Below are 17,015 nucleotides of genomic sequence, written 5' to 3'. Positions count from 1 at the left end.
CACCTATAATTTCGAGATGTGGATTCCTAGCGCAGCTATTTTCTTAGTTACGTGAAATACGATTTTTTTCACTTTACCTACAACATAAACATGTCAACGTATTTTGTGCACTTTCTCTTATTAGATGCAGTGCCGAATATCACTATCCATGTAAGTAATTGAATATTAAGATGTGGCGATGAAAAACTCAGCTGAAAGGTAATTAACGTAGAACGTATTTTCTAGTACTGAATGAGGCGCCAAGTTGCGCTTCCCTACATTGTTTTGTTATGTTAGTCGGTTTGTAAACAATAGAAGCACTAGCTCCCCGCGACTGGGGAGTTTAGCTGTTATTTTTGTCATACTGTTCCGCGAAATGACGACAGCTCACGAAGCCAGAGGAAATATGGGTCATGGAGGATTCCAGCGTTGGGTTAAGTAAGTAAGATGACTGAGACGGTGGCCATAAAGACCTGGGCGTCCATGGCATCAGTTGTGCGCGCCAACACAGCGGCCATGGCAGTCTCCGCCACCAATACACTCTCCCACATTAATACCTTCTTTCTGTTTTTAACCGAGTCATGTGCCAATATTCCTTGACAAAATATATTGAAGACTTCAATTATTAACGACTTTGAAAGAATGAGAGGACGGAGTAAGAACGAAAACATGGATAAGTGGCTTGTCAAACTGAGGTCAGGATTACATGGTAATATAACTTGATCAGCAACTGACAGCTTCACTTTATTATTATTATTATTATTATTATTATCATTATTATTATTAGTATTATTTTATTTATATAATGCTTGTCTTCTGTTTAACGTGATGGATTTCTTCATGTTGTATTCAGGATTAATTTGTATTATCAGTTTAAATAATAATTTTCATGGGCTCCTACTTGATCTACCAATTCTCATTTCCTGCATACTGGAGTATTAAGGAATTGGTATGTGCCATAGGTACTTTGCCCCTGTTCCATCTTGATATGCTTCATAAATAATGGGTGAAGTAGATCTTGGATCACTTTTTGTTGATAGAATGTTGGAGGATGAAACTGAATGAGTATAAGATAGGTTGTTACTACTGACAAAAAGATCAAGAGGGGCTTAAGTCATTGGGTAATTGTGGTGTTAGTTTTGTTTTACCTTGCATTTTCTCGATAGCCTATGGAAGAGAAATTTTTATGGTAAAAGCCAAGATAATATAATAGTTGGTAATACACTTTAAACAAGATACAAAACTTGAATTAGTAATTACCTGATTGAACTTATTTTCATTAAGTTTGAGAAATGGCTTTTTATGTTTTGGTTCTTTATATAGTTCATTGCCTGCATGTGGTTTGATTTCTCTCATCTTTATTGAATGATATTGAACTCAAGTATTGTTGCACGTAAGGGAAACTGTGAAATTAATACTTTTTTAAAAGAGAGGCAAAACTTAAACTTATGAAAACCTTTCATAACTTCCTTTGCTGTCAGAATTTATCTCCGTTTAACATCCAAGTGGAAAGATATGGGTCACATTCATGAAAAGGCATGATCGCACACTTGATAGTAAAAGGCCCATGTGGTGCCATCCAGCAGTGAAGCAGTATTCCAAGTTTTTGGAGGATCTTTATCTATGAAAGCTTACAAGTAACGGTAAGGGGGAAGGGATTAAAATGTGAGGGGGTCCCTGAGAAGGTGGAAATATTGAAAAACTAGAAAATGAAGCAATATTGAAATATTGAAAAACTTGAAAATGAAGCAAATATGAAGCAACTAACATTTATGGGTGGAGGGACCCTGGAGGTAAAGAAAATAGTGACGCCCAGCCAAAATATAAACCAAGCAGGGGCTACTGTTGGTAAGAAACAGTCCATGGTAAGGATCATGATGGATCAAATAACGTTAGGTGCAAATGTGGTATGAGTGATGTACAAGCTTTAAAGGATAGGTCTTTACAATGTGAAATGTGTGACTGCTGGTTCTATATTATGTGTAAAATTGTCCTGGGCAAATATGTAATATTATGGTAGAGGACAAGGGGGGGAGACAAACTCCACTGGAATGGTTATTTAAAAGGGGCTCTGTTGACCTGTATGAATACATAAAGAAAATGGAAGTGCATTAAGTAGAACTGGGAGCAAAGTTTATTGGAGCAGGAAGTCATTAATACGAGGGAGTGTACTAAGTTGAAATGACAGTACCCGCAGAAAGTTTGAGGAGTGGGTGGAAAAACAAAACTTTCATTTTCTCTATTTGTTACTTAGTGTGGCCACCATGTGCCTTCAAAATAGCTTTTATGCATTGCGGCATGGAGTCAGTGATGTTTCTGCTGTAACTGATGTCAGTATCATTCAACCAGATGTCTTTGATGGCTTCAAGAAGGTGAGGAATTGAAGAGGTGTTCCTTTATTGAAGTTTAAGTGTCATGTGAGACCACAGCTCCTCGATGGGATTCAGGCCTTGTCAGACAACCATTTCATAACCTTTGCCTTGTGACATGGTGCACTGTTTTGCATAGAGAAGTTGCAGCTGTGGATCTCGTAAAAGTTCATCAAGTGGTCACAGAGAACACATGAAATCCCCCATGCCCTAACTTTCACATGAAGCAACCCCGAATCAGGACTGAGTTTGTGTGTTTAAGTCATTTGCATGTAATGGAGGTCAAGGGAATTATGCATGAGGGACATCTTAACTTGCCATGACTCACTGCACTACACTGGAAAGTCGACTCATTGCCCCTTAAGACCCTTCTCTATTTTTCATCAGTGAAATGTTTGTAGTTCCTTGCAAAACTATGACAAGCAGCATGCACCTTGTGATTCATTAGCTGTTTTCTGGTCAGGGAATGAAGAGGCAGGTTCAAGTGATTCTGGGAGCACTCTTGAATGATGCGTTCTGCAACACTTCCGAGGAGAGTGGGATAAGCTTGCTTCAATTGTCTTGCTGTGATATGTGGATTTATTAATACTTGCTTCTTTATAAGTTTGTTGGTAGTTGCTTAAGTCTTTCTGGGATGCCCTGGTACAGATTTACGAGATTGAACTTCATTTTGTAGGATATTCTTGGCTTTTGCAATGAGGCTGTATATGGCTGACTTGCTCACCCCCGTACGCTGACAAGTCTCCTTCACTGACGTTCTTGCCTCCCTCATGGCAAGAATTTGAGCCTTTTCTTGCTGGGTGAGGTTCTTGTGCCCCATTCTAAGGTGTGGGTGGGCAGCTGTGGGACGAAAAGCGAATGAAACAGAAAATAAGGGTCTTTTGAAACAGAAAATAAGGGTCTTTATTAATCCAGCAGCTCATGGCATACATCTCTCTGGCATGTCCCATGAGGCACTCATGTGATTCTCAGTCTGTGGTGATTGGATCACCAGGGAGAGTTACCAGGTACTAGTTAAACGAGATCTGAGCATTCAGTAGGCTGGTAGACACTGACATTCTGAGAACACCCAGCCATACAACAAAAGGCCCCATATTCTTCAGACTTTCCTTGGGTATTGTACTAGCAAGACACGAAATGGAAAGGTTTGATAAAGCAGATAGTAAACAGAAGTTAGGCAATAGGGGAAACACATGAGCAAGTTAAATCATAATGGTAATCAGAAATCTCCGACTTAAAAGTTTTTCAAAATCTCAGTGAAGGAAAATCTTGAGAAAAAACATAATGTTTTGAACTCAGGAATGTGATTTTAGATTACTGAGGGAAAGAGTCTATCTATCTATATCTCTGATGCCCATTCCCTCTGGGAACTCCCATTAAGGGGTGGCCACAGCAAAAGAGTCTCCACTTATACCTGTCATTACATGCCTCCCTCACATACACCATTCCATGCATTCTTGCACCTTATCTCTCCCTCCAGTATTCCTCCACCCTATTTGCCCATGTCACAGGTGGTCTTCCACTTACATCAACCCCTTTAATTGTACTATCATACACTCCTTGTAAACTCCTAGTCTTGTATTCTTTCCACATGCCCAAACCACCACAGTATTATGTTTCACCCATTCTACCTCTCCACAATTCACTTCCTTTGCATTCCCTGCCATGCCTGAACTTTCATACACCCTTTCATTTCTTTCTTCATTCCATCTGGTCATACCATATGGTCTCCTCAAATAGCTCATTTCCACAGCCTGGATTCTTGACTTCTGTTCCTTATTCCATGTCCATGTTACAGCAGCTTGGATGAGGGTTGGGAGGACTGTGCTGTCCCTTAATACTCTCTTCACTTCCATACTTACCCCTCTACCCTTCATTGTTCCATATCTCCATGCTTACCCAAGACAGCTCCCAGATACTTAAATTCTCTCACTTCCACTCATTTTCCTTATATCCACCGAACAATTTAGTACACTTTCACTCTGTGTGGTGTTACAAAATCTATACTTTCAATCTGTTTCCTTTCAAGCACTATTACTTTTACTTGCTTTTACCTTCAATTGCCTGTGCTTACACACATCATAAAACACAACCTAATGCAACTCTTCACTCTCAGCAAACAACACAGTATCATCTGGAAACAGGCTTGCCACTAACCACCATATCTCACCACCACACTCCATCTCTGCACCCTCTCTTTCCCTTGTTTTGCTTTCGTCTCTCCTTTCACTCATCCTTATATAAATTGAAAAGCCATGGTGACATCATACAGCCCTGCCTCACAGCTACATGTATCCCATGACTTTTGCTCGGCTCTCCATCCACTCTTACACACTCATTTGTTCCTATATAGAAAGCTTTTACCCCATCCAACAGTTGTTTCCCTATACCATATATCCTTAACACATCTCTCAAGTGAGTGCTCAAATTACAGAGGTATAAGTTTGTTGAGTATTCCTGGTAAATTATATGGGAGGGTATTGATTGAGAGAGTGAAGGCATGTACAGAGCATCAAATTGGGGAAGAGCAGTGTGGTTTCAGAAGTGGTAGAGGATGTGTGGATCAGGTGTTTGCTTTGAATAATGTATGTGAGAAATACTTAGAAAAGCAAATGGATTTGTATGTAGCATTTATGGATCTGGAGAAGGCATATGATAGAGTTGATAGAGATGCTCTGTGGAAGGTATTAAGAATATATGGTGTGGGAGGCAAGTTGTTAGAAGCAGTGAAAAGTTTTTATCGAGGATGATAAGGCATGTGTACGTGTAGGAAGAGAGGAAAGTGATTGGTTCTCAGTGAATGTAGGTTTGCGGCAGGGGTGTGTGATGTCTCCATGGTTGTTTAATTTGTTTATGGATGGGGTTGTTAGGGAGGTGAATGCAAGAGTTTTGGAAAGAGGGGCAAGTATGAAGTCTGTTGGGGATGAGAGAGCTTGGGAAGTGAGTCAGTTGTTGTTCGCTGATGATACAGCACTGGTGGCTGATTCATGTGAGAAACTGCAGAAGCTGGTGACTGAGTTTGGTAAAGTGTGTGAAAGAAGAAAGTTAAGAGTAAATGTGAATAAGAGCAAGGTTATTAGGTACAGTAGGGTTGAGGGTCAAGTCAATTGGGAGGTGAGTTTGAATGGAGAAAAACTGGAGGAAGTAAAGTGTTTTAGATATCTGGGAGTGGATCTGGCAGCGGATGGAACCATGGAAGCGGAAGTGGATCATAGGATGGGGGAGGGGGCGAAAATTCTGGGAGCCTTGAAGAATGTGTGGAAGTCGAGAACATTATCTCGGAAAGCAAAAATGGGTATGTTTGAAGGAATAGTGGTTCCAACAATGTTGTATGGTTGCGAGGCGTGGGTTATGGATAGAGTGGTGCGCAGGAGGATGGATGTGCTGGAAATGAGATGTTTGAGGACAATGTGTTGTGTGAGGTGGTTTGATCGAGTAAGTAACGTAAGGGTAAGAGAGATGTGTGGAAATAAAAAGAGCTTGGTTGAGAGAGCGGAAGAGGGTGTTTTGAAATGGTTTGGGCACATGGAGAGAATGAGTGAGGAAAGATTGACCAAGAGGATATATGTGTCGGAGGTGGAGGGAACGAGGAGAAGAGGGAGACCAAATTGGAGGTGGAAAGATGGAGTGAAAAAGATTTTGTGTGATCGGGGCCTGAACATGCAGGAGGGTGAAAGGAGGGCAAGGAATAGAGTGAATTGGAGCGATGTGGTATACCGGGGTTGACGTGCTGTCAGTGGATTGAATCAGGGCAGGTGAAGCGTCTGGGGTAAACCATGGAAAGCTGTGTAGGTATGTATATTTGCGTGTGTGGACTTATGTATATACATGGGTATGGGGGTGGGTTGGGCCATTTCTTTCGTCTGTTTCCTTGCGCTACCTCGCAAACGCGGGAGACAGCGACAAAGCAAAAAAAAAAAAAAAAAAAATCTCTCAAAGCATTCCACTTGACTCTGTCACATGCTTTCTCCAGATCTGTAAAAGCTGCATGCAACTTCTAACCTTATGCTAAATACTTTTCCATGGTCATCTTCATGACAAAAATATGATCCACACATCCCCTATTTGATATTGTTATAATAGAATTGTTGCATGAGACATGGGCTTGAGATAGAATTATGAAGTAAGTATGAGTCTGAGGGCTTCGAAGGTATGATGGCAGTCTTTCCAAGAGACCATTACTTGTTACTTTCACTGATGTGAGATTTAAGCTTGAGTTATTCAGAAATGTCAAAAAGTTACAATATAATCCAAGATATGTGCATGTTAATATTAACATTGATATGATTGAAAAAGAGAAAGAATCAAAAGCCATACAAATACATAAAGGAATATATATTTAATGAAACTCCTAAATCTTTATTAGAGAGAGAGAGAGAGAGAGAGAGAGAGAGAGAGAGAGAGAGAGAGAGAGCTTTGTTCTAGAGGTAGGGAAAGGTTCAGTGGATTAGTGTGAGGGGATCATTGGGGTGCTACAGGGATCTTTTTTGGGACCATTTCTCTTCTTTATCCATGTGTATGACTTGCCAAATGTACAGACTCTTCCCTGAATATGTTTGAAGATGATGAAAAGCGTGGAGGATTGCTTCATCTTACAAGGGGATCTTGATAGACCATGGTGTGATTATTATCTAGCAGGAAACAAGCTGCAAGTATTTGTGTGTTAAAGAGACTTCGGAGTTGACATCATCCCTAATCTGTTAGAGTTCCACCTTAGATGAATAGTTTAAGGTGTCTAACTGTCTGCTAACAAACATTAGCTCTGCATTCTGTTGCATGGAAAAGGAAATATTCAATAAGTTGTTCACATCCTTCATAAGGGCAAAACTGAAATATCATTTGCAAGTTTTGCCACCACACTTTTACTCATTAAGTGCAATGAGGTAAATGACCTTCTCCAAGCTTCATTACCTTTTAGTGCATTAGTGCAACCTTCAGATAAACCTTGCACCCATTTAAGAAATCTACCTTATCTCTTGTGAACTACAAAAAAATTATGAATCTATTGGTGGCGTGTCGACTCCAGTTTGTGCTTCTGTCTGCTGGAGCCAGTGCTAAGCAGAATTGTAAACAAATGCAGTGTCAGGCACTTGCACACTTCACTCTAAGAAGACTACCAGATGCCAAGAGTACTTTCTTCTTTGTGTATTTGCTGTGAACCAAGTAAGATGCGGATATTGTAGTGTCATGCAATGATTTTGAATGTATACTGTATGTATTAATACTCTTTATATGAAAATGTATACTGTATGTATCAACACTCTTTATATGAAAATGTATAAATGATTTATCGTGTTTTGATGAAATAAAGTGGTATTCTAAGTATGCAAGGAGGAAGACTTTTGCTGTGGATAAAGAATTCAAGCTTAGTTGTGGGCCTGACTCAGAGTGAGGGATCCCAGGCGTCAGTTTCAGAAGACTGATGAGGATGATCCTAGTGAGCCAGCACTGAGGGATTGCACTGCTTTTACTACAGAACCATCATGGTCCAAAGTGAAGAATATGATATCTAATTCAGTACAGCTGTAAAAAGCATGGATTTCATCATATATGAAATTGTTACAAGGGAAAGTAAGGTTTATGCAAAATGCAGATTAGATAAATTGAGGCCTTAACCACACAAGTCTAGATTCAGTTAAAGGGAGTATGTTTCACCATCGGAAAGAAAAGCACTTACTGTAGTAGAGATAGAAATGGGATTAGTACATGAACCAAATTTGGCTTCCTTTTTCAACAACTCATATTTTGTGATTGACATCTGTTTTTTCATAGATATTTGCTAATGCTTTCATTTTGTTGATAATGACACCAAGAATAAGGAAATTAGATTATGTTGGTGAGGTATCACTCGGAACCGAGGAAGAAAGGCTACATCCAGTCACATCCATTCACTATCTGTCATGTTTAATGCTCCAGAACCACAGCTCCCTGTCAACAACCAGGTCTCTTAAATCTTTACATGGTTTACCTCAGACGCTTCACATGCTCTGTTTCAGTCCATTGACAGCATGTTGACCCTGTTCAGATTCACTATCCCATGCACGCCTTTCACCCTCCTGCATGTTCAGGCCCCAGTCAATCAAAATCTTTTTCACTCCATCTTTCCCAGCTCCAAATTGGTCTCCCATTCTCCCAGTTCCCTCCACTTATTACTCATATATCTTCTTTGTCATCCTTCCCTCACTCATTCTCTCCATGTCTATACAGTTTCAGGACACCTGCTCTCTCAAGATGTGGGCTAGAATGCATATTTTAGTAATTTTTATTTGTGTTCACATTTTTGATCTGGTACTTCAAAATATAGGAGCATGTTGCACTGTTTGTGTTAGTAGAAAGGGGTAAGACTGATATGACAAACTTAAAGCAGAAAAGAGGTGAACTTTCCAGATTATAGTGTTCGCAAAAATCCCTGTCTGCATCCCCATACATTTTTAAAGTGGTCATACTTCCATGTTATTCCTTTGTCAGCTCTGTGGCCTTGGTTATCATCTGTAGATGTCTGGGCATGGAATTGGCAAGGTTCCTGAAGTATTTTAGGTTCATGATGTTTTTTAAGGTGTTGATCTGATTGGGGTGAGACTGTTGAATTGTTGCTCCCCCAGTGTACCTGGAAATCTCATTTATTCACATTTTCATGCTTTCAGGCTAGAATTCGGGCTTTCTCCTCCTTATAAAGGTAATTGTCAACCATCTTGAAGCACAGGTGGAAGAAATACAGCTTCCAGAAGTGAAATTTCCATAATCAAATGGCAGCCTGGAAGAATGAAGAAAGAATGTTGTTCCCTCAACATATCCTGAGGCACACTGAGACAGGTTGCTGGTGCTAACGCCATTAGAAACTAGTCTTGGCAGCAAGATACACAATGGTTTCACCCTGAGAGCATCGTATGTGTGAACCCACAGTAATCCTTAGCTGTGGATCGCCATTGAAAATGTATGGAGGGCAGACAAATCTTTTTGCTGACACTATGTAAGAGCAGGCAAGGCTTTCGCAGACACTATGTAAGAATAAAGATAAGGCAGTGCTAGCTTGTACTGTGCAAGATACAAGGAAGGTCAGAATATTATGTACAGCAGATGATTATGGTACAGTAAAAGTTGAATTAAAATCAAAGGAGATGGAACCTTTGACAAAACAGATGTGCAGATATTCTTCAACAACTTCAAGGGTGGTCATTACAGGTAAGACCTGCTCAGCCTACCCTTTCAACAGGAAATCTGCAAAATGGTTTCAAACTCTGGCATTTTGCGAATGAGATGGCACTGGTAAATTCATACATTTCCTATGGTATTCAGAATTGAGGGAAAAAGCTGAGCCAAAGACATTTCAAAGAGAAGGTGATAATAGGTATATTATAAGGATATCCAAGAAGTTAGATAAGATATAGGATCATACGAGTTATTCATAACTAAATTCTTAGGCTTACAGAAGGACACTTAGAATGTTGTAGAAGTGGAAAATAATTGTATGTTGCCAATTTTAGATTGCATGCTCTGTGGGGAGAGAAACATGTTAAAGTTTTGTTAACACAGAAAACCCACCAATGTTGGTTCATATATTCATTATTACTCGGCTCAACATGACAGTTATATTATCATCATTCCAGTCGATGTTCCTTGTGGCATTACGTATATGCAGTTCAGAATTTATTGATAATGAGTTTGAGAAATATTCTATTGGGTCCAAGTTAAAGTATCCTAAATCTTTCATTGATAGATCCCTTTAGTTGGCAAAGAAATCATTTTGTAGAGTTAAACCCAAACCTTCCTGTGATACCAAAAATCTTTTAGTGATAGCTATATGATTTTACATTACTCCCCAGGTTGCTTAAATCTTTTAAAGTGAATGTAGCCTTCAGCAATAACTGTTATAAAGAATTTAAAACTCACCAGAAAATTCTGTCGGCTGTGTTTACAGAATACCTAGTAAAAATTGTGATATGTTTTATGCTGAGCAGACTGGTAAGGATCTTTATGTTTGACTTAAGCACCATGAATATAGTATAAAAAGAGGATATGAAATGAATGCTTTGTTTGATCATGTTAAGTATTATGACCATTGTCTTGACCAGTAATACCAATTCAGTTATTAACTGTAACTCCTTTACCAGGAGAAATATCATTGAATATCCTATTGTTAGATACACAAAGATTTGTGAGACTAATGTTAGTGAAGATTCATACAAATTGGATAGCTTTAGGCAAAAGTTGTGAACAGTCCCCTTTCTTGTCCACATAATACAAATTTCATGACAAGCATGATGCCAGACCCGAACACACCAACCCAAACCACCATCTGGTAACGTTTGTTTACCAATGGCTTCTTAGCTGCGTCTCTTCCTTGTATGTCAACTGGTTATTCGTCATCTATCTCATTCATGTATCTCCCCGATGATGTGATCATTACACGTAAGTGCACTTGGGAACTTAACGTGTTTCATTTTCCTGTTTTTTTTCACATATACTAGGTCATGTGCACCACTGTGACCTCTTGGCCTTTTTTGTCTGTTTTCCTGGCGCTACCTCGCTGATGCAAGGGGCGGCGATGCTGTTTCCTGTGGGGCAGGGTGGCGCCGGGAATAGATGAAGGCAAGCAAGTATGAATATGTACATGTGTATAAGAATCTTTTAGTTCTCCCTGTTAGTTATGATTTTGCATTAATTCCCAGGTTGCGTAAATACTTTAATGTAAATGTAGCCTTCATCAATAACATATGTAAAGAATATCAATAAAAACCTCACCAGGAGGTTTTGCGGGCAGTGTTTACATAATATTTTGAAAGAATTGTAAGATGTTTTATGTTAGGCAGACTGGTAAGGATCTTTATTTTAGACTTAAGCAACATAAGTATAATATAAGAACAGGACAAGTATCAAATGCTTTGTTTAATCATGTTGAAAGTTATCACCATTGTATTGACTGGAGTAATACCAATTCAGGTATTGACTGTAACTCCTTTACCACAAAAAAATAATTGAATCCTGCTATTATATACACAATGAATTATGTAGTATTATTTTTTTTTATTATACTTTGTCGACCTCCTGCGTTGGCAAGGAAGCAGACGAAAGAATGGCCCAACCCACCCACATACACATGTATGTGCATACATGCCCACATACGCACATATGCGTACCTATACATTTCAATGTATACATATTTTATTTATTTATTTATTTTGCTTTGTCGCTGTCTCCCGCGTTAGAGGTAGCACAAGGAAACAGACGAAGGAATGGCCCAACCCACTCACATACACATGTATATACATAGACATATACATATATACACACTACATATTCATACTTGCTGCCTTCGTCCATTCCTGTCGCCACCCTGCCACATGAAATGGCACCCCCCTCCCCCGTGTGCACGTAAGGTAGTGCTAGGAAAAGACAATAAAGGCCACATTCGTTCACACTCAGTCTCTAGCTGTCATGTATAATGCACTGAAACCATGGCTCCCTTTCCTCATCCAGGCCCCACAAAACTTTCCTTGGTTTACCCCAGACGCTTCACATGCCCTTGCTCAATCCATTGGCAGCATGTTGACCCCAGTATACATCGTTCCAATTCACTCTATTCCTTGCACGCCTTTCACCCTCTTGCATGTACAGGCCCCAATCGCTCAAAATCTTTTTCACTCCATCCTTCCACCTCCAATTTGCTCTCCCACTTCTCATTCCCTCCACCTCTGACACATATATCCTCATTGTCAATCTTTCCTCACCCTTTCTCACCATGTGACCAAACCATTTCAATACACCCTCTTCTGCTCTTTCAGCCACACTCTTTTTATTACCACATATCTTTCTTACCCTTTCATTACTTACTCGATCAAACCACCTCACACCACATATTGTCCTCTAACATCTCCTTTCCAACACATCCTCCCTCCTCCATTCAACCCTATCTATAGCTCACGTCTCGCAACCACATAACCTTGTTGGAACCACTATTCTTTCAAACATACCCATTTTTGCTCTCTTAGATAATGTTCTTGCCTTCCACACATTCTTCAATGCTCCCAGAACCTTTGCACCCTCCCCAACCCTGTGACTCACTTCCGCTTCCATGGTTCCATCCGCTGCTATATCCACTCCAAGATATCTAAAACATTTCACTTCCTCCAGTTTTTCTCCCTTCAAACTTACCTCCCAAATGACTTGTCCCTCTACCCAACTGAACCTAATAACTTTGCTCTTATTCACATTTATTCTCAGCTTTCTTCTTTTACACACTTTCCCAAGCTCTTCTTTGACACACTTTCCCAAACTCAGTCACCAGCTTCTGCATTTTCTCACCTGAATCGGCCAACAGCAATGTATCATCATTGAACAACAGTTGACTCACTTCTCAAGCCCTCTTATCCACAACAGACTGCATACTTGCCCCTCTCTCCAAAACTCTTGCATTCACCTCCCTAACCACCTCATCCATAAACACATTAAACAACCATGGAGACATCACGCACCCCTGCCGCAAACACTGAATTATAACCTTAATATTAGTGAAAATTTGTAAACAGTTCCCTTTCTTGTCCACATAAATTTTTTTTTACAGGTATGTTGCCAGACATGAACACACCAACCCAAACAAAAGCGGGAGACAGCGACAAAGTATATATAAAAAAAAAAAAAGAAAATTATTTTTTATATTCATTTTACTTGATTGCCACGTCCTGCGTCAGAAACAGACAAAGAATGGCTCATCCACTCATATACACGTGTATATACATAAATGCCCATACATGCACATATACATACGTATACATGCCAACATATACACATACAATCATATACATACACAGACACATATATTCACATGTCCATATTCATACTTGCTTGCCTTCATCCATTCCTGGTACTGCCCTGCCTGACAGGAAACAGCATCGCTACCCCCTACTTCAGCGAGGTGGCAACAGGAAAACAGACAAGAAGGTCACATCCATTCCACACTGTCTCTAGCAGTCATGTGTAATGCACTGAGACCATAGCTCTCTTTCCACATCCAGGCCCAACACACCTTTCCATGGTTTACCCCAGATGTTTCCATGTCTCCATGGTTGTTTAATTTGTTTATGGATGCGGTTGTTAGGGAGGTGGGTGAATGCAAGAGTTTTGGATAGAGGGGCAAGTATGCAGTCTGATGTGGATTAGAGGGCTTGGGAAGTGAGTCAGATGTTGTTTGCTGATGATATGGCGCTGATGGTTGGTTCAGGTGAGAAACTGCAGAAGCTGGTGGGTGAGTTTGGAAAAGTGTGTGAAAGAAGAAAGCTGAGTGTAAATGTGAATAAGAGCAACTTTATTAGGTACAGTAGGGTTGTGGGACAAGACAATTGGGAGGTAAGTTTGAATGGAGAAAAACTGGAGGAAGTGAAGTGTTTTAGATCTGTGGGCGTAGATTTGACAGTGGATGGAACCATGGAAGCAGAAGTGAGTCACAGGGTGGGGGAGGGGGCGAAAGTCTGGGACCGTTGAAAAATGTTTGGAAGTCGAGAACATTATCTCGGAAAGGAAAAATGGGTATGTTTGAAGGAATAGTGGTTCCATCAATGTTATATGGTTGTGAGGCATGGGCTATGGATAGAGTTGTGCGGAGGAGGGTGGAGGTGTTGGAAATGAGATGTTTGAGGATAGTATGTGGTGTGAGGTGGTTTGATCGAGTAAGTAATGAAAGGGTAAGAGAGATGTGTGGTAATAAAAAGAGTGTGGTTGAGAGAGCAGAAGAGGGTGTTTTAAAATGGTTTGGTCACATGGAGAGAATGAGTGAGGAAAGATTGATCAAGATATATGTGTCAGAGGTGGAGGGAACAAGAAGTGGGAGACCAAATTGGAGGTGGAAGGGTGGAGTGAAACAGATTTTGAGTGATCGGGGCCTGAACATGCAGGAGGGTGAAAGGTGTGCAAGGACTAGAGTGAATTGGAACGATGTGGTATACCGGGGCTGACGTGCTGTCAGTGGATTGAACTAGGGCATGTGAAGCGTCTGGGGTAAACCATGGAATGTTCTGAGGGGCCTGGATGTGGAAAGGGAGCTGTGCTTTCGGACATTATTACATGACAGCTAGAGACTGAGTGTGAATGAATGGGGCCTTTGTTGTCTTTTCTAGCGCTACCTTGCACACATGAGGGGGGAGGGGGATGTTATTCCATGTGTGGCGAGGTGACGATGGTAATAAATAAGGGCAGACAGTATGAATTATGTACATGTGTATATATGAATATGTCTGTGTGTGTATATATATATATGTGTACATTGAGATGTATGGGTATGTATATTTGCGTGTGTGGACGTGTATGTATATACATGTGTATGTGGGTGGGTTGGGCCATTTCTTTTGTCTGTTTCCTTGTGCTACCTCGCAAATGCGGGAGACCGACAAAGCAAAATAAATAAAAAATAAATATCTATATATATACACACACACACACACACATATATATGTACATATATATGTACACATATATATACATTTTTTTTAATTTCATACTATTCGCCATTTCCCGCGATAGCGAGGTAGCGTTAAGAACAGAGGACTAGGCCTTTGAGGGAATATCCTCACCTGGCCCTCTTCTCTGTTCCTTCTTTTGGAAAATTAAAAAAAAAAAAAAAAACGAGAGGGGAGGATTTCCAGCCCCCCCCCCCTCTTTCCCTTTTAGTCACCTTCTACGACACGCAGGGAATACGTGGGAAGTATTCTTTCTCCAATATCCCCAGGGAATATATATATATACATATTTTTTTTTTTTTTTTTGCTTTGTCGCTGTCTCCCGCGTTTGCGAGGTAGCGCAAGGAGAGAGATGAAAGAAATGGCCCAACCCACCCCATACACATGTATATACATACGTCCACACACGCAAATATACATACCTACACAGCTTTCCATGGTTTACCCCAGACGCTTCACATGCCCTGATTCAATCCACTGACAGCACGTCAACCCCGGTATACCACATCGATCCAATTCACTCTATTCCTTGCCCTCCTTTCACCCTCCTGCATGTTCAGGCCCCGATCTCACAAACTCTTTTTCACTCCATCTTTCCACATCCAATTTGGTCTCCCACTTCTCCTCGTTCCCTCCACATCCGACACATATATCCTCTTGGTCAATCTTTCCTCACTCATTCTCTCCATGTGCCCAAACCATTTCAAAACACCCTCTTCTGCTCTCTCAACCACGCTCTCTTTATTTCCACACATCTCTCTTACCCTTACGTTACTTACTCGATCAAACCACCTCACACCACACATTGTCCTCAAACATCTCATTTCCAGCACATCCATCCTTCTGCGCACAACTCTATCCATAGCCCACGCCCCGCAACCATACAACATTGTTGGAACCACTATTCCTTCAAACATACCCATTTTTGCTTTCCGAGATAATGTTCTCGACTTCCACACATTCTTCAAGGCTCCCAGGATTTTCGCCCCCTCCCCCACCCTATGATCCACTTCAGCTTCCGTGGTTCCATCCGCTGCCAGATCCACTCCCAGATATCTAAAACACTTTACTTCCTCCAGTTTTTCTCCATTCAAACTTACCTCCCAATTGACTTGACCCTCAACCCTACTGTACCTAATAACCTTGCTCTTATTCACATTTACTCTTAACTTTCTTCTTTCACACACTTTACCAAACTCAGTCACCAGCTTCTGCAGTTTCTCACATGAATCAGCCACCAGCGCTGTATCATCAGCGAACAACAACTGACTCACTTCCCAAGCTCTCTCATCCCCAACAGACTTCATACTTGCCCCTCTTTCCAAAACTCTTGCATTCACCTCCCTAACAACCCCATCCATAAACAAATTAAACAACCATGGAGACATCACACACCCCTGCCGCAAACCTACATTCACTGAGAACCAGTCACTTTCCTCTCTTCCTACACGTACACATGCCTTACATCCTCGATAAAAACTTTTCACTGCTTCTAACAACTTGCCTCCCACACCATATATTCTTAATACCTTCCACAGAGCATCTCTATCAACTCTATCATATGCCTTCTCCATATACATATATATTATTTATTTATTTATTTTGCTTTGTCTCTGTCTCCTGCGTTTGCGAGGTAGCGCAAGGAAACAGATGAAAGAAATGGCCCAACCCACCTCCATACACATATATATACATACACGTCCACACACGCAAATATACATACCTATACATCTCAATGTACACATATATATACACACACAGACATATACATATATACACATGTACATAATTCATACTCTCTGCCTTTATTTATACCCATCGCCACCTCGCCACACATGTAATAACATCCCCCTCCCCCTTCATGTGTGCGAGGTAGCGCTAGGAGAAGACAACAAAGGCCCCATTCGCTCACACTCAGTCTCTAGCTGTCATGTAATAATGCACCGAAACCACAGCTCCCTTTTCACATCCAGGCCCCACAGAACTTTCCATGGTTTACCCCAGACGCTTCACATGCCCTGATTCAATCCACTTACAGCACGTCGACCCCGGTATACCACATCGTTCCAATTCACTCTATTCCTTGCACGCCTTTCACCCTCCTGCATGTTCAGGCCACGATCACTCAAAATCTTTTTCACTCCATCTTTCCACCTCCAATTTGGTCTCCCACTTCTCCTCATTCCCTCCACCTCTGACACATATATCCTCTTTGTCA

The 17,015-nt window shown here is 40.8% G+C and overlaps 1 protein-coding gene across 6 annotated transcripts in view; it reads left to right on the top strand.

Moving 5' to 3' along the window:
• Nucleotides 1-281: 281 nt before the first annotated feature.
• The window catches only part of LOC139766420 (uncharacterized), a 144,810-nt gene continuing 128,076 nt past the window's right edge, over nucleotides 282-17,015 (top strand). For 3 of the 6 annotated variants that reach the window (XM_071695089.1, XM_071695093.1, XM_071695087.1), the window contains exon 1: nucleotides 282-417. In XM_071695089.1, coding sequence (XP_071551190.1) covers nucleotides 356-417 — 62 coding nt within the window. In that variant the 5' untranslated portion in view covers nucleotides 282-355. Of the gene's footprint in view, nucleotides 418-515; nucleotides 689-10,816; nucleotides 10,938-17,015 lie in introns of those variants that run through there. The other 3 variants (XM_071695091.1, XM_071695088.1, XM_071695092.1) reach the window with 3 other exon arrangements.

Source organism: Panulirus ornatus, chromosome 57 (assembly GCF_036320965.1).
Source record: "Panulirus ornatus isolate Po-2019 chromosome 57, ASM3632096v1, whole genome shotgun sequence".
NCBI lineage: Eukaryota > Metazoa > Arthropoda > Malacostraca > Decapoda > Palinuridae > Panulirus > Panulirus ornatus.
The sequence above is the reverse complement of the archived record's forward strand: the minus strand, read 5'-3'. Positions and strand labels throughout refer to the sequence as shown.